Below are 15,433 nucleotides of genomic sequence, written 5' to 3' on the forward strand. Positions count from 1 at the left end.
CTTCACCACAATGTGTTGTCAATTCCGGGCTGTGCTGTGCTCCCCGCTGTGCCCGCCGCTGTGGGGCAGAGCAAGAGAGCTTTAGAACAAAGCAGAGAGGCTGCAGTGAGCACAGAGGCCACCAGAGGGTGCAAGGCTGCCAGCTGTGTGCCTTTCCCGTTTCTGAAGGTCGCCTTTCCCACCGGGGGCCCTGCTTCCTTTCTCCACAACCCCCATGGCCGGGGCCTCCCAAAGACAGGTAGGGAGCCCAGTGGCAAGCCCCCAGAATCTTTTCCCACATCAGAGGTTGCTAGAGGGAGCCAAGGAGCCCCTATAGTTCTCTTCACCAAACATACTGGTGGGGCCCACTGCAGAGCTGAGCTGAGCTGCCGAGCTGTCTCTGAGCCTGCTGCCCTCCTCCAGGCCCTCAGGGCAGAGTGGAAGAGGTCACCCCAAGTCCAACCCCAAACTCAGAGTGTCCTGAGGCTCTGCCTTTCTGGGAGCCGCCCGATGCTGGAGGCTGGCATTGTTTTGGCTGGTGCAGAGAGGGCTGTGGCCTGGCCAACCACATACCTTGCCCTCCCAGCCCTGCCTCAGCCTAAGCTGGCTTTGGTGTCCCCACACACTCACGCTGTCCTGCGGCCGGCACAAACATTGTGGGTATCGCCGCCATTTGCCAGGCCCCATACCCTGTATTTGAGCCATTATCTGAGTTAACAACCTTGCGGCTTTGGAGGCCAAGTCTGTCTCCCTTTTACGGCAGGATGGTGCTGTTGAGAGACATGAAGTCATCTGCCCAAGGTCACAGCCCAGTGAGACAGGCCAGTGACAGAACAGGAAGCCAACTCCTCCTCCTTCCAGTCTGTTCTCACTGAGGTATGCTGTCTCTTCCACAAAACTCCGCGGGTGCCCTTGACCTCTCTCAAGGCTAGTCACCACACCCATCCCGCCCCACCCGACCCCAGCATGGGATCCAAGCTGACGTCATGGAGGGTGAAGATGCCCCTCTCTCAACGCAGGCCCCAAAAGATCAGAGAGGCAACTTCCTGTCCTGGACAATGGCAATAAAGACATCTGAGGACATTTCCCACCCTTCCCAGGCTTGATGACGTTCACAGGCAGAGGCTGCCCTGGGAACAGTCCTCTGGTTCCGTGTGAGTGAAAGCACACACACTGTGTGACTCTGGGCTCCTTGTAAGTCCCATACTTGGGTTACTAAGGTGACCAGATGGCCATGTGACAGATGGTGCCCACGGGGCCTTATGTGTGTGTGAGACTACTCAGGAGCAAGTCCCTCCTTGTGTGTGTGCTCGTGTGTGCTTGTGTGACTGTGGGCTCTGTGTATCTGTGTGCTGGGCAGGGGCAGACAGAGAAAGCATGCTGCGGGCGGGGAGATAACTCCTTGCTCAAATTCTGCCTCCCTCCTCCCTTCTGAGCCTTCTTAGCCACTAGAGTCCCCCAGGGACCCAGGCCCCAGGGGACACTTGCCTGGGAGAGAGCTGGGTTCCTAGGCACTGTCAGGGTTGAGGTCTGTGGGTGCAATGCTGGTGAATTCTTCCCCTTCCCTCAACTATACCTTGCCCTTGTGGCGGCTCCTCCCTACTGATCTGAGCTGGATTTCCAATCTAGCTCTACCTGCCCCTACCCCACCCAGAGCTACCAGGCCAGGCCGGAACCTGGTTCCTCCCGAGCTGCAGGCCTGTGGCTGAGCATTCCCTGTAGGCCCCAAAGGCCACAGACATACAGGAGTCAATGGAAAGAACACGGATTCTGCAATCAGAAGAAGCTAGAATTCCATCTGGACAAGACGTCCTTTCTGAGCCTCAGTTTCCTTATTTGTAAAACGGAGATGGAATGTCTTACCTCAAAGTGTTGAGGAGAAGTCAGGTGGGAGGCAGCCAGCGCGGGCCCTGGCACACCACAGTCCCCAAGACCACCCTGCCAGGTCTGCCTCCCTCCTCCCACATGCAGTCTCTCGCTGCACTGCCCGGACCGACTGCGTCTCCGGCACATGTCCTCACCCTCCCGGAGCACTGGCAGGAGTGGAACGCATCCCTTTGCAGGACTGGTACAGCACCATACCTAGGCAGCCCGCTCCCACCCTTAGTGCCGCGACAGTCTTTTGAAAGTGATGCTCTTCCCGTGGTCTTACCCTGCTCTGATAGGCTTCCCACAGTCTCAAGGTGAAGGGCAAGTGTCTCAGCCTGATATTTAAAGCCTTCTTCTCTGGCTGTCACCCACAGCACCTCTTGACACGTTTTCAGCTTCACCACCCCTCCCCCAACTCCCTTCTCCACCGTGCTTCCCACTGCCCTCCCTTTGCCCCACAGCCCCCATCTCTGTGGGTCCAAATCAGCCCATTGATCAAGGCTCGATTCAAACGCCACCTCGGCTGGCAAGCATTCTCATACCTGGCCCCACGGGAACTTCTCTCATGGCTCTCAGTCTGCTTCCCACAGGTCCTGTCCTCCCTCTAGCCTGGGGCCTTTGGGGAATGTGGCCAGAGCTCCAGCTGTGCCTCTTTCCTTCCTGACAGTCTTCAGGGAGGTGGGGTGTTTCTGTGGCCAACACCCAGAGTAGACTGAGGGCTGGGGGGACAGGAGGCAGCTGCCGGTGAATGGGGTGCCACCATGGCCTCATTCTGGCCAGGCCACAGGGATGTGACCTGAAAAGCCAACGGCCCCCTGGAGCCTGGAGGAAAGAGCCTGCCTCCCAGGGCCTGGGGGAGGGGAGGGCACCCTCCAGCCCAACCCAGCAAGGCTCAAAAGATTGGGCATTCTTCAAGACAGGCCCACACCTCATGCAGGTCCACTCTAAGAAGGGAATGTGGACGTATGCGATGCACGCCGCCTGAGGTGTCAGGAAGGCCATGGGTGATGGCAAGGCTGCTGGCATTGGGGTTGCAACATGAGAGGGCTTCATTTAAAAGGAAAGGGTGGTGGTGCCCTGGGGGATTTGGGGGCTTTGTGATTCTAGCTGCTGCCAAGTGCACCTGGCAATGAATGTGAAAAGTTGTGCCTTCCCCTAGGCCTAGGTAGCCACATGGCTTGTGTCCACACTGATCCTCTGTTGGCTGGGTGCCCTGTGCAGTGCACTACCAATACAACTGTACCTGGCTCCTGTGTATTACGCATCCTTGGGAAATTCATGGCCTCTCACCCTCTCTGGGATTCTGAACTTCAGTTTAGCCATCGATAAAATGGGCTTCTATAGTTATTTCTGACGTAAATAGTAAAAATGTTAAAGGTGGGTGGAACCCAGAGGAGGTGGAGATGGTCTTAAGCCAGACTTGCTGGAGCTGGGCATCAGGGAGGCAACTTTTCTAGACAATATGAAATTCACAAAGTAGCTCTTGTCTTCATATTTCAGATGTGGAAACAGATTCAGGGAAAGGCCATGCAGCTGTTCCCTGAAGGAGCTGGGACTCTGACCCAGGGCTGCCTCACCTCAAAGCTGGAGCTCTGTCACCTCAGCAGGTCTGGGCCCTTCTTCCCAATTCACTCCTAGGAGCACTTTTGGGATCCTGTGGAAGGGTGAGCAGAGGCTGACCATGAAGGGCCTTGAATGCCAAGCCAAGGAGTCTGGGCTTTCTTCTGAAGGTCTAGGGCAGCCGATGGGGGGTTTTCAGGTGGGGTGGCAGGTCGTAGAGGTGGCATGGCTTGGAAGGCTACAGAGGAGTCAGAGTTTGCCAGAAGGGTGGCCTTGGATGTGGGCAGCCCAGCAACCCCAACCCCACCTGCTGCCGATAAGGAATAAAGAGGGCTATGGGAGTCCTGGGGACCAATGCCCCAGGATTCAGGTGGGGACCTGTGGTTCTGGAAGGGCCCCAGCTTCTTCAACACAGGAGCACACGGAGGGGGCCTGCACTCACACCTGGGCTGGGGCTGGGCTGGGAACTGTGAGGGTACGGGAAGGGGAGTTGGTTCCCATTTCCCAGGGCAGACGTCAGAGGTGGTTAGTAGGGCAGGGCCCAAAGATCTGAAGCCTAGGAGCCATTTCCTCTTTCCCACAGCATGAACCGCAACCCCCAACCTGTTCCAGTTCTGCCTCACACCAGGTAGGCCCGGGCTAGGGGAGAAAGAGACTTTAGGAAGCAAAGCCCCCTCCCCATCCCCATCCCTCTGTAGCTGGGAAGGGGAAAGACTGAAGACCAAAGTCAGCCAGATACAGGGCTCTTCCAGCCCACAGCAGCCCTGCCCAAGCCCCATCCTTAATGTTCAACTCTATTTCATTTCGCTTGACCCCCACACTGACCAGCCTTGATCCTAAACCTGACCCTAACCAACCTCCACATCATTTGCAATCCCAACATCAACCCATTTGCAGCGGCTCCCCAATTCCAGACCCAACTCTGACATCCCATCCGGCCCTCAGCTCCATTCTAACCCTGCCTGGGACTCAAACCCCACTTCGAGTCCCGATTTGACCTCCTGCCACTAACTTCTCCTCCATCTTGCCCCAGCTTAGCCCCAACCCCAATCCAGAACCTCAGGCTGACCCTAACCAGCTTTCACCCTAACCCAGCTCCACTGCACCCACCCCAGTTCGGTCCTAGGACCAGCCTCAGCTGTACTCCAGATTTGTACCTGGTTGTTCACCTCCGTCCCCATCACAGCAAACTCTGCCCTTCAGCCTGGACTCCATAACCCACCCCCCCAACCCGAGCCTGTCCTGCCCCTCCCCCTCTCGGATGCACACTCCCACCCAGTGGTCAGCAAATGGAGACCACCATGCAGCCGGACCAGACGTACAGATCCCGGTGTGGGCTTGTGCATGGGCACGTGTGTGTGTGTGTGCATGCGTGTGCACACACACACACACACACAGGAGAGGGGAGGGAAGTCCAGTCGAGCTGTGAGGACTGGCCTGGAGAGCAGGTAGGGCAAGTGTTTCCTCCTCCCTTAGGCAGGAACCCTTTGCATTTCCCTCCCTGCCAGGCTCTGCTCCTCTAGTTCCTTCTTCAGTACTGACTCCCTCCACCCAGGGATTCTGGCCTCTGTTCCCTACCTGAAAGCTGTCCTGGCTTCTGGCCTGGTTTGTTTGTAGATTAGAAAGATGGAGTGCCCAGGGCTTTCCTTCTTCTGTGTCCTAGGGGCCTTGCTCACAACAGAACGGAAGGACCATGCACTGAGCTGGAGGGTCCAAGCCTAGAGGGGCAGAAACATGCACCCAGGTAATCCTACCCAACAAGATCCCCCGGAGGGGAATGCAGCTGGTTCTGTGGGAACTAAGAGGGGTTATTTAGCTGGGGATGCAGTGGGGGGATAGTTGGTCTGGGCCTTCAAGTCTGAGCAGGAGCTCACCTAGTGACGAGGATGGAAAGGCCTTCCAGACAGATAAAACAGCATGTTCAAAGGCAGGGAAGCATGTTCAGGAAGGTTGGGGGAAGTGAACCGGTTAAGAAAAGTCAGGTTGGGGAGATTAGGTTGGTCTAGTTTGGGAAGAAGGGGAGAAGAGGAGGGAACACGTGGTGGGGGTGGTAGTTGGAAGGCAGAAACAGCAGAACAGGTTGGGGAGCACAGGCAAGGGTGTAGGGAGGAGTTCATTCTGGGACACTCAGGTTGAAGTACAGGCACGTCAGTGCCGAATGAGGACAGGCTGTGGCTCAGGTGGTCACCAGAGGGGTCAAGAGGGACCAGAAGCTGCTGCTATTGATGAAAATAATAATAATGGGATGAACCTTTCACTGAGTGATTTCTGTGTGCCAGGTGCTGAGCTAAGTAAGCATTTTTACATCATCTAATCCTCAGGATAAGTCTACAAGGTAGGTGTTAGTAGTGGCATTGATCCACAAGGGGTGCTGAGGCTCAGAGAGGAGAAACAATTTGCTCAAGTTCATACACATTAAAATCGTGCGGTAGGTAGCACTTGAGCCCATGCCCATGGGACAGCAGAGCTGAGTCCTTCCTCAAAGTCAGTGGCCAAACCTAGTACCTACCTTGGTCTACAACTCATCTCTTATCCTTTGAAGCTCCCTTGTAAACCCCCTCGCCCCCCCAGGCTGAACTACTCACCCTTCCCTGAATATTCCAGACCAGTTTACCTCCCGCTTGTTCCACAGGTAGCATCCTCTGCAAGAAATGGCCTACCCGTGGCCCCTTTTTTTTTTCTTTTTAAGATTTTAATTATCTATTTGACAGACAGAGATCACAAGTAGGCAGAGAAGCAGGCAGAGAGAAAAGAGGAGCAGGTTCCCTGCTGAGCAGAGAGCCCAGGTTCAGGGCTTGATCCCAAGAGCCTGGGATCATGACCTGAGCCGAAGGCAGAGGCTTTAACCCACTGAGCCACTCAGGCACCCCTCTGGCCCCTTTTCTAAGAAAATTCTACTCTCTCCAGAACTCACTGCTGACACAACCTTCTTTGGAAAATGTTCCTGAACTCCCCACCCCTGGGCTGGATCGGACGGCTGCTCCATCCACCCACCCCGCAACGCCGACTCCCCTAATGAACCTGCATTACCACTGTTTGCACCTGCCTCCGTCAGGGCTGGGCTGGGTCTGCAGCCCCACCTCATCACCCCACCTGGCGGGGAGACCAGGTGTCAGGGAGTATGTGTGCCTGGTGAATGAATGCAGGACCCAGCCTGGCAGGGAGCGGGCAGGGGGGAGGGTTTAAAGCGGGAGCCCAAGGAGGGGTCAGAGTTCTTCAGAGCTGCTCTGGGACTGATCTTTCTCTTACTGCCAGGGCTGTCAGGTGCCTTATCTGATTACCCCTGAGTTGACAGGCAAGCCGATGAGATGCTGATAAGGCTCTCTAGTTACTCAGTAACCATGCCCTCGTTAAAAGTCCCACTGCTTCCCTCGGGCATCCAGAACCAACCACTCCTCCCTCTTGGCAGCTGCTGTCATGGACACCTTCCTTCTCTCTGCACTGTGCCTCCTTGCGACCTGGGCTGTCCTGGCAGGGGGAGTCACCGTGCAGGTAAATCCTTTGGTCCAGGTGGCTCTCTGCCCCCAGTGCCCAGGGCCTGTCCTCTGAGACGCATTCTCCTTGGGCCTGGAGCAGAGGGTGCGTCTCGGGTGTGGCTCTTTCTCAGGAGCGGGTCTCAGCCCTGCCTCCTACCTTTTCCCCTTCAAACTTCCGGAGGGAAGAGAAATCACCGTTAGGTAAAGGGAGGTGATGAACCCGTTTACTGAGTGCCTGCCGGGAGTCAGGTTCCTCCTACCAGCGCCCTGCGAAAATGGGATTATTAGGCCCATTCTCCGAGGAGGAAAACAGCCTCAGAGAAGTTTTTAACTGGCCCTAGGCACGTGGCTGGGAAATGAAGGTGCTCGATTCAATTCTAGACCTTCCACCTCAGTCTGGTCTGTAGCCAGAGCCCCGGCCTGGGTCTTGGGAGTCCTGCGGACATCCTGGAGGGATCTGCAGGCTGACCTCACACTCTGCGCATGTCCCTCTCAGGATGGAAAGTTCTCTTTTCCTTTGGAGTCAGTGAAGAAGCTCAAGGACCTCCAGGAGTTCCAGGAGCTCCAGGAGCCTCACACCAGGAAGAGTGGTGGGCGCGCGGTTCCCCAAGTCTGCAGTCACCAGAAGTTTCCAGAAGAACTCAAACCCGTCTGCAAGGAGACCAATGCCCGGGAGATCCTCCATAGGCTGGGTGAGTAGCTTCCTCTCCGGTGGGTGGAGCCTGGGAAGCTCCTGATTGGTGGCCCCAGAGGGGGAAATGTACTCTGATTGGTGAACCCGTTCTAAGTTGTAATTGGCGAAGCTTACTTTTGAAAGATCCTCGCTCTGGCCGGTGATTGGTTGGTGGTTCTGGGTCCCGGGCCCTCTGGCCTTAGCTATTGCTCCTCCTGGGTGGAATCCCCACTCTGACTGGATAGCTTAAGCGGTACCGGTTTGGGGAGGAAAGACCCGCGGGTGGGCGGGGACAGGCCTGGGCTTCTCCTGGGGACTCAAAAAGGGGCGCAAGGGAAGTTGGAGGCTCTGACCCTTTGGCACTTCACCTCTCCTGCGCAGAGGCCATCGCGGAGGACCCGAGTTCTTGTGAGATCTGTGCCTTCGCAGCCTGTGCGGGGTGCTAGGACATCCGGCTCGCGGTCCCCTGGCCCTCCCCCGCAGGATGTTCCCACTCCTGCAGCAGCAGCAGCCTCCAGGGGAAGAGTGAAGAGTGGGTGGCCTGGGGCGGCCTGGGAAGGCCCAGCCCCTGACCCATCCCAGTTGCTGGTGCTTCCCAAGATCCACTGCAACCCTCCGCTAATAAACCAATTCCCAGAGTCATCCTGGTGTCATTTCCTTCCTGCCTTCATTTGCCAGTGGACTTGGAAGCCAGCTTTCTAAGGGTGTTTACCCTGCCCGGCAAGCTCGGGGTTTAGTGTGCGCCTCCCCCCGATGAAGCTGCCCCCCGCCCAGGCGGTGTCACCACACACAGGCACTGAGGGGACCTCAACCCCCAGACCAGCCATGGTGCAGGTGGAATTTGTGCTTCTCTTCCTCATCTCCTGGGACGCTGGAGACGCTGGGCCCTGAGTGAGTGCAGGAGTCTGCGGGCATGGATGTCCCCCACACAGCTTGAGGGGTGATGAGACTGGCCCCAGGCTCTGGAGTGTTCAAGGTCCCGCAGGCCTCGGGCCCCATGGACCACAGCAGTGTAGCCTTCTCCGCGGGCACCACACCTCAAGCCCAGCCCTCACCCCTTCTTCTCTGCTCCCCTCATCTGTGCTTGGCTCCTCTTCCCACACTCCTAGCCAGATAAAGTCCTCCCTGAGGCCCCAAGGCTGTGCTCCTGTGGCATCTTTTCCTCAGATGCCCCTCCCAGGAGGGGCTTTGTGTTCCCACTCTGTCCCTGGTGCCCTGTGGGCACTTTGATCAGCTGGACCCCTTGCAGGGCTCTGGCCCGCTGTGCTAGAGTGGCTTCTGTTCCTGGGAAGGTCTCTCTGACCCCCAGGGCAGGTGAAACCCACCACACTGATGACTGTGGGAGGACACAACCGAGGGCAGGGGGGAAAGCCAGAGCTACACAGGCCGGCCTCAGGTCTTGCACATACTGTGTGATGCTAGGAAAGTCGTTTTCCCTCTCTGTGCCTCAGTGTCCTACCCTGTAAAACTGGGACTGTGATAGTACCTGCCTCCCAGGCTGGGTGAAATACTGTAAATGTGTATGTCATGCAGGTAAAGTTCAGGCCATGTGCAAACAGAGAACCAATAAATGGTAAAAACAAACAAACCAGAAAATGGGGAACCAGGGCCAGGCTGAGACAGGTTCAGACAAGGGCGAGAAGGTGAGGCACAGAGGGCCGCTTGTTAGCAAAGTTAGAGGGAAGGGGGAAAGAGGAATGACCAGGGCATTTCCTGGGGAGTTGGTTGGAGGGGAAGGGACATGGGGTGATTCAGGTAGAATTCCCCGGGCTGCAGAATTGGAATTCGCAGGGTGCGATATCTTCAGGTCGGAAGAGGCTTTATGAAGGGGGTGGGGAGGCAGGCATTTGCATTAGCACTTGGGATATGCACTGGGGTGGATGGACATTGAAAACCAATCTGGAGGTAGGAAGGCAGAGGGCATTCTAGAAGGTGGAGTGGGTGTGGGCACAGCATGGGGGAAGGTCCGAGGCACTGGAAGGGTCCGGTAGGGACAGGGTGGGTCCTGGGAGGCACACAGGGCTGGGTTTGAACCTGCCGGTGTCACTTACATGTTGTGAAGCCTTCTCTGAGACTTGGTTTCTTCATCCGAAAATGGGAATGCTAGCAGACCCCAGCGTTCAGCGCTGCAGGGGGATTTGAGGAGACGCAGGGTGGGGCAGGGTCATTTAATGCTCCTACTCTGGACCTGGACTCGGGGGGTGGATCCTGGCTCTGCTGTTAGCAGCTACGTGACTGTGGCCAGGACTCAGCCTCTTCTCCCCTCAGGCTCCTCATCTGTAAAATAGGGATGACAAGAATCCCTGCTTTGTGAGGTTGAGTGAAGATTAAATGAGGTGGCCCAGGAAAAGCTCTTATATCCCCGCTGGGCCCATAGCGGGCGCTGTGCTGGTGCTGCCATTCTTGTCTGTGTGGGTGGCTCAGCCTGAGCCTGGCACGTCGTAGAAGCTCGGTGAGTGGCCGTTCCCTTCACACCTCCTCCCCAGGCAGGTGGGGACTCAGCATAGCTGAGGGGAGCAGTGGGAGCTGAGGCCAGACGGTGCTTGGGCTCAGTTTAGATTTGAGAGGGGGTACTAGGGAGCCATAGAAAGATAAGGGACCCCATCAGAGCAGTTCCTCTGGCACAGTAGGCACTTCAAAGGGCCCAGCCAGCCTTGCCTGTGGGGTGAGGGAGAGGAAAGAACTAGAGCTCTGGGTTTTGTGGCCTGGTGGAGTGGGAAACTGCAGGGCTCATGAGCAGAACTGGGCCATCGGGAGAGGCAGCTGGTCTGGGGGGAGTTCGCCATGGCCTTGGCTCTGGGTGAACGAGCTCAGAGACCACGGCCGACTTTGTGTCTGGCTCTCCTCTCTGGCTGCACAGGACAGGGGCTGTGGAGGAGCCCAGCCTGTGGAAAGGCTCGGGAGCTGGCGGCCGCTGTGAGAACACAGGGGCCCCTCTGTGAGGCAGCGTCGGTGTGGCCCTGGGCCACGGGGAGCCACTAATGTGGTGGTTGAGAGTACGGGGTCTGGCCCGGCCTGCCGTTCTGCCACTTCGCTGAGCCGCCATCCTGGATGAGCCCATCACCCTGGACTAGTCGGGTCTCTCTCTGCACGTGGGTCTCTTTATTTGTAAAGCGGAGCGGTTATTGAACAGTAACTGCTTCATTAGACTGTTTCCAGGACTCCATGAGTTTAGAGTAGGGTCTAGGGTACAGCAAATGCTCATAGACTGTTCATTTTTTAAAAAAATTTATTTATTTGAGAGAGGGAGAGATAACGAGAAGGAGCACACAAGCAGAGGGAGAAGGAGAGGGAGAAGCAGGCTTCCTGCCGAGCAGGGAGCCTGAGGTGGGGCTCAATCCCAGGACCCCGGGATCATGACCTGAGCCAGAGGGGAATGGTTAACTACTGAGCCACCAGGCCACCTAGGCACCGTGACATTGGTTGTGGTTGTTGTTATTATTATTATTATTCCTCAGGGTGGCCAGGTTGGAGGGAAGGAGGAAAGGTCTCCCTTCTGGAGCTGGCCAGATCGTACTAGCAAACCTGAGAAGGAAGGGAGCTCAGGATGGTAAGGGTGAAGGTCAAGGCCCATCTCCTCAGGAGCCCCAGGGCAGAGGCAGCCCAGACACCTGGCCTGGGGAGGGGGCACCATGTGATTTTTCCCTGTACCCTCCCCCCAATCGGTGCAGCCCCACCTCCAGGGGAAACTCTCTGCCCCCCAACTCCCCCTGCATCCTGGGCTGGAGCACAGTTTGGGCTCTGCAGCTGGGCTGGGCCTGGAGCTTGACTTGTGGGGTCAGATCCGTACAGGCGCTCTGCAGCGTCTAAGCTCTGTGATTTTGGGGGACTCATTCCATGCCCCAGCCCCGCCGGCCTCCCCGCTCCTGTGTGAAACAGGGCTCGCTGATCCAACTCCTCAGGCACTGGAAACTGGGAAACCCCTGCCTGTGTCCTGAGATCAGCCTTTCTGCTGTCACACTCAGCTTCCCAAGCAGCTCTGCTGGGGGCTCCCAGGAATGGACACATGGACTCCAGACTCGGGGTGTAGGTAGTTGGGCATCTTTAATTAGGCAGCAAGGCTGCCTTGGGCCAGACTCCCCTCCAACCATGTGTCCAACCGCCTTGTGCCACGTCCAGCTGCTCGGGCCTCGGACCGGTGATGGTGATGCGTGCGGGGGCCTCGAACCGGGGGTGTGGGCTGGGAAGGCAGCAGGCTGGAGGCAGTGTGCGCGCGGGCTCAGGGCAGCCAGCCCCGTCAGAGGCAGCCGGTGCAGGCGACGTTCACACACAGCTCGCAGTCGTCGTTAGCAATGCTCTCTGGGCAGGGGACAAGACCAGTCATCAGCTGCCCACGAGACATGGGGGCCGGGGCAGCCAGAGAAGGCCGGCTCTGGAGAGGGCCTGACCGTGTTACCAGCATCTCTCTCAAGGGTCTGGAGCCTCAAGTTTCAACAGCAGAGAGTGGCCCGGGGCCGAGTCCCAGGCCTCCCCTGCCTCCTGGTGCCTGGGCCAGCCCCTTAGACCCTTGGGGCTGGGGATATCCCTGTTGGCTCTCTCGGGAGGAGAGGGGGCCGGGCACAGGGCCGGGCACGGGCCTGACACTTCATGGGTGTCACACTCACTGGCCAGCTCTGCTCCCTCACATTTTGGCTTAGATGTCACCTCTTCTTGGAAGCCTGTCAGACCCCTTATGGGACCCAGATGTGAGCCATTTCCCCTCCGTCCCCTGTGCTTCCCCCATTGCCCCCCCAGCATCCCCCACCCCTATTGTGGTCCTTGCTTACAGGGCTCTGGCCCAGGCCTCCCTTCCCTGTTCAGAGATGGGAACCTGTGAAGTCCGCTAGGACCATCAGCGGTCCGGGGTGCTGGGGACCGAAGGGTTCCTGGCATATCTGACTTGCGGTGCCCAGACAGGGAAGGCCAGAGGCTGAGCTTTTTGACTCTCCCTGTCCCAGGCACTGGGTGCTTACATAGAAAGAACATGAAGTGGTGGAGCTGTGTGGGTGGGGAGGAGGGGAGGGGGGGTGCGGTTGGCAGGAAGCTCCGCAGGGGTGAGGATACTCACTCAAGGCCTGGAGGACGCTGGCAGCTTCCTTGGATGTGCAGACGGGCTGGAGGTCCGGCGGCAGGGCCGGGTGGTGACACACGGAAGGCACGAGGCTCTGGGCCTGGAGTCTGGAGACTCTGGCGGGGTTGGGCCCCCTCTGCTCCTCCAGGTCCCTCAGCTTCTTCACTGATTCCAGCTGGACCCGGAAGCCTTGGTGCTGGAGGGCCGGAGGGGACAGGAGGTGAGAGCGTATCAAAACCCGGGCCAGGACACCAGAGCTCCTCAGACCCCGCAGAGCCTTCCCTGTTCTCATGGGGGGTCCTGGGAACAGGGACTGCCAGGGAGGTGGGGAGCTGGTCACACCCCACCATGCCACAGGCCCCCCATTACTGTGTATGAGGTCACAGTGCGGCTGGGGAGCAAGTGATTCAAGGTATGGGCTTTGGAGAACCCCAGTTCAAATCCCGGTTCTTCACAACTGGCCTCCTGTCTCTCCGTACTTGGGGCCTCATCAGATCCTTGCCCCCCCTAGTGCCTGACACCTGGGCCACACTCGGTAACGGGGTGATCTCCCCTGAACAAACATGGTGCAGTGACACCCTCAGCTGGCCCGTTGCAAGGCCAGAGATGCAGGGGGAAGCTGCCTCCCCTGCGCCCCCACAAGGAGGTCCCACCGGGAGTCAAGAATGTGTCGGACTCCCAGGGCCACAGACGTCCCCCTCCTTGCTGGCCCCTGGCATCCTGGCACCCCACGGGCAGGCCCTAGAAGGAGCCCTGGGCCCCCTGCTGACTTCACTCTGAGCCTTTGTGTATACTGGGCCCTCTGCCCCGAGTGGTCCACATCCTCTGTGCCCAGCTGCCTCCTGCTCAGCCTGCAAGGTCAGCTGTCACCTGCCAGGGAACCTTTTTCTGGTGCCTCTCTCCCACCCACCTGTACATGGGCGACCAGAGAGACTCCTCTCCTGCGGGGCTCCTTAAGGGTGGGGACCACATCTTGTTCTAGCTTCTGACCTCTGACCAGGATGTGCCTTCTGAGAGAGCAGTGGTGACTAGCGGTGGTTTATTATTGCTGTCATCACCACTGTCATTGCCATCCGCGCTCCGGCTGCCCCCACCCACCTGCTGTCTCGGTCCCTGGGTTGTGATTAAGGGTTGGGGTGAGCCCTGGGCACTTGCTTTCCCGTATCCCATGAATTTCCTAGCGTCCCCTCATCATCCCAGCCCCTCCCCTTGGGGACCTTCAGGCGAAGGGCACAGTGGCCAGAGGGACTCACCTGAATGGAGACTGAGTGTGTGTCCTGCAGCAGCAGGAGGAAGACCACAGCCACCCCGGGCAGGAGCCCTGACACCATCCTGCCACTCATCTCACTGCGTCTGTATCCCATTGCCCCTGTCCCCCGACTCCCATCTGCTTCCCCAGGGAGGAGCTCTTTATAGGCCGGACTCCAGTGCCCTGGTCACTCATTAACTGGCCAGCTGGGGTGGGGCTGACAGCTGGCTGGCTCTCTGACAAGCCTGAGCCCATTCCCAGGAAGGGGGCTAGGGGTGATAAGGACAGGGAGGCCCAGAGCTCCTAGGAGGAGGCACCTGGGGTGGGGGGAGGGAAGCTCTGTGGGAGGGCCTTGGACACACCTCTTACCTTAGCTCCAGAAGACACCTACTTAGGTGGAATGATGAAGAGACCATTCTTTTTTTTTTTTTTTTTTTAAAGATTTTATTTATTTATTTGTTAGAGAGAGAGAGAGCAAGCTCAGGCAGACAGAGTGGTAGGCAGAGGCAGAGGGAGAAGCAGGCTCCCCGCCGAGCAAGGAATCTGAGGATGCTGGGATCATGACCTGAGCCGAAGGCAGTCGCTTAGCCAACTGAGCCACCCAGCTGCCCCTGGAGAGACCATTCTACAGACTGAGAAAGTGAGGCTCAAGAGGTGACATAACTTGCCGCAGGTCACCAAGCCAGTCGATGGCAAGAGCAGGGACTCAAGTGTCTTTGACTCAGGTCAGCCCATGGTCCTTTCTTCACAGCCTTGGAGACAGGACTTGGGCTCAAATCCTGGTCCTGCTGCCGCTGTGGGAGTTTGGACAAGTCACACCAACTCCAACGAGCCCGTTTCGCTCTCCCATCAAGTGGGCATAGTGACAAAATCTGCTGCCTGAGGTCCCTGTGGAGATGACGGGGCCAGGCCCTCTTGAGTCCCTGGGGACAGGCAGTGCCTAACCCACCAGCCCAAGGGCTGATCGTTGGTCAGAAGAGGGCAAAGTCCCCAAGGGTGTCATCGCCGCTTCCACCCAGCAGCTGTTAACGGTGCTCGAGCCAAGGCTCACCTCTGCTGGGCAGGGAGCCCGGCACGGGACGGCACCTCACTCACGACACTCAGTTGAGGCCCAGGTGGCCCAGCAGGGCTCACTCTCCAACCTGTAGCTGAAATTTGACCTCATCAGGCCCTAAGACCCTGCTGGCCCACAGCTTTGCTGATGAATCCCACCTGCCTGAAATGCGCGTCTCCCCCCTTTCCTTATCTTGGGATGGAATGGGAAAGGGCTTGGGTGAGCTCTGGCATTTCCTATGTCTGGCTTTGAATCCAGACTTCAGCCTTTACTCTTCAGAGTGTGAAGGAGTTAATGGACTCTGACATGCTTTTTCAGCTGAAAACGGAGAATAATCACCCGTAACCATAGCTTTCGTTTCTTGAACGTGCACCGTGAGCGAGCTAAGCACAGTGCTGGTCTATGAGAGTGATTCCATCCAATCCTGTAGGAGAGGTGTAATGGTGGTCTCCATTTTCCAGATGAGTAACCCAAGGCCCAACAAGGTCAAGGGCTGTGTGGGTAAAAAGGGACAGCCGGCCTT

The 15,433-nt window shown here is 57.7% G+C and overlaps 2 protein-coding genes and 1 long non-coding RNA gene across 3 annotated transcripts; 2 read left to right on the forward strand and 1 right to left on the reverse strand.

Annotated features, from left to right (window-relative positions):
- Positions 1 to 3,980: 3,980 nt before the first annotated feature.
- On the forward strand, positions 3,981 to 6,064 carry LOC116600587. Its single transcript, XR_004289719.1, has 3 exons — positions 3,981 to 4,036; positions 5,072 to 5,152; positions 5,688 to 6,064. It is a non-coding gene; the product is annotated as an uncharacterized LOC116600587 (long non-coding RNA).
- Positions 6,065 to 6,270: 206 nt separating this feature from the next.
- GUCA2A (guanylate cyclase activator 2A) lies at positions 6,271 to 8,198 on the forward strand. Its single transcript, XM_032302544.1, has 4 exons — positions 6,271 to 6,540; positions 6,818 to 6,900; positions 7,381 to 7,576; positions 7,939 to 8,198. The coding sequence occupies exons 2-4, from the start codon at positions 6,826 to 6,828 to the stop codon at positions 8,001 to 8,003; spliced, it is 336 nt and encodes a 111-aa protein (XP_032158435.1). The 5' UTR covers positions 6,271 to 6,540; positions 6,818 to 6,825; the 3' UTR covers positions 8,004 to 8,198.
- A 3,407-nt stretch (positions 8,199 to 11,605) lies between these two features.
- Positions 11,606 to 13,962, reverse strand: GUCA2B (guanylate cyclase activator 2B). Its single transcript, XM_032361508.1, has 3 exons — positions 13,861 to 13,962; positions 12,605 to 12,803; positions 11,606 to 11,856 (listed from the first exon to the last, which is right to left on the reverse strand). Exons 1-3 carry the CDS (start codon positions 13,948 to 13,950, stop codon positions 11,795 to 11,797), a joined length of 351 nt encoding a protein of 116 aa, XP_032217399.1. The 5' UTR covers positions 13,951 to 13,962; the 3' UTR covers positions 11,606 to 11,794.
- Positions 13,963 to 15,433: the final 1,471 nt, after the last annotated feature.

The sequence above is a fragment of the Mustela erminea genome, chromosome 10 (assembly GCF_009829155.1).
Source record: "Mustela erminea isolate mMusErm1 chromosome 10, mMusErm1.Pri, whole genome shotgun sequence".
Lineage (NCBI taxonomy): Eukaryota > Metazoa > Chordata > Mammalia > Carnivora > Mustelidae > Mustela > Mustela erminea.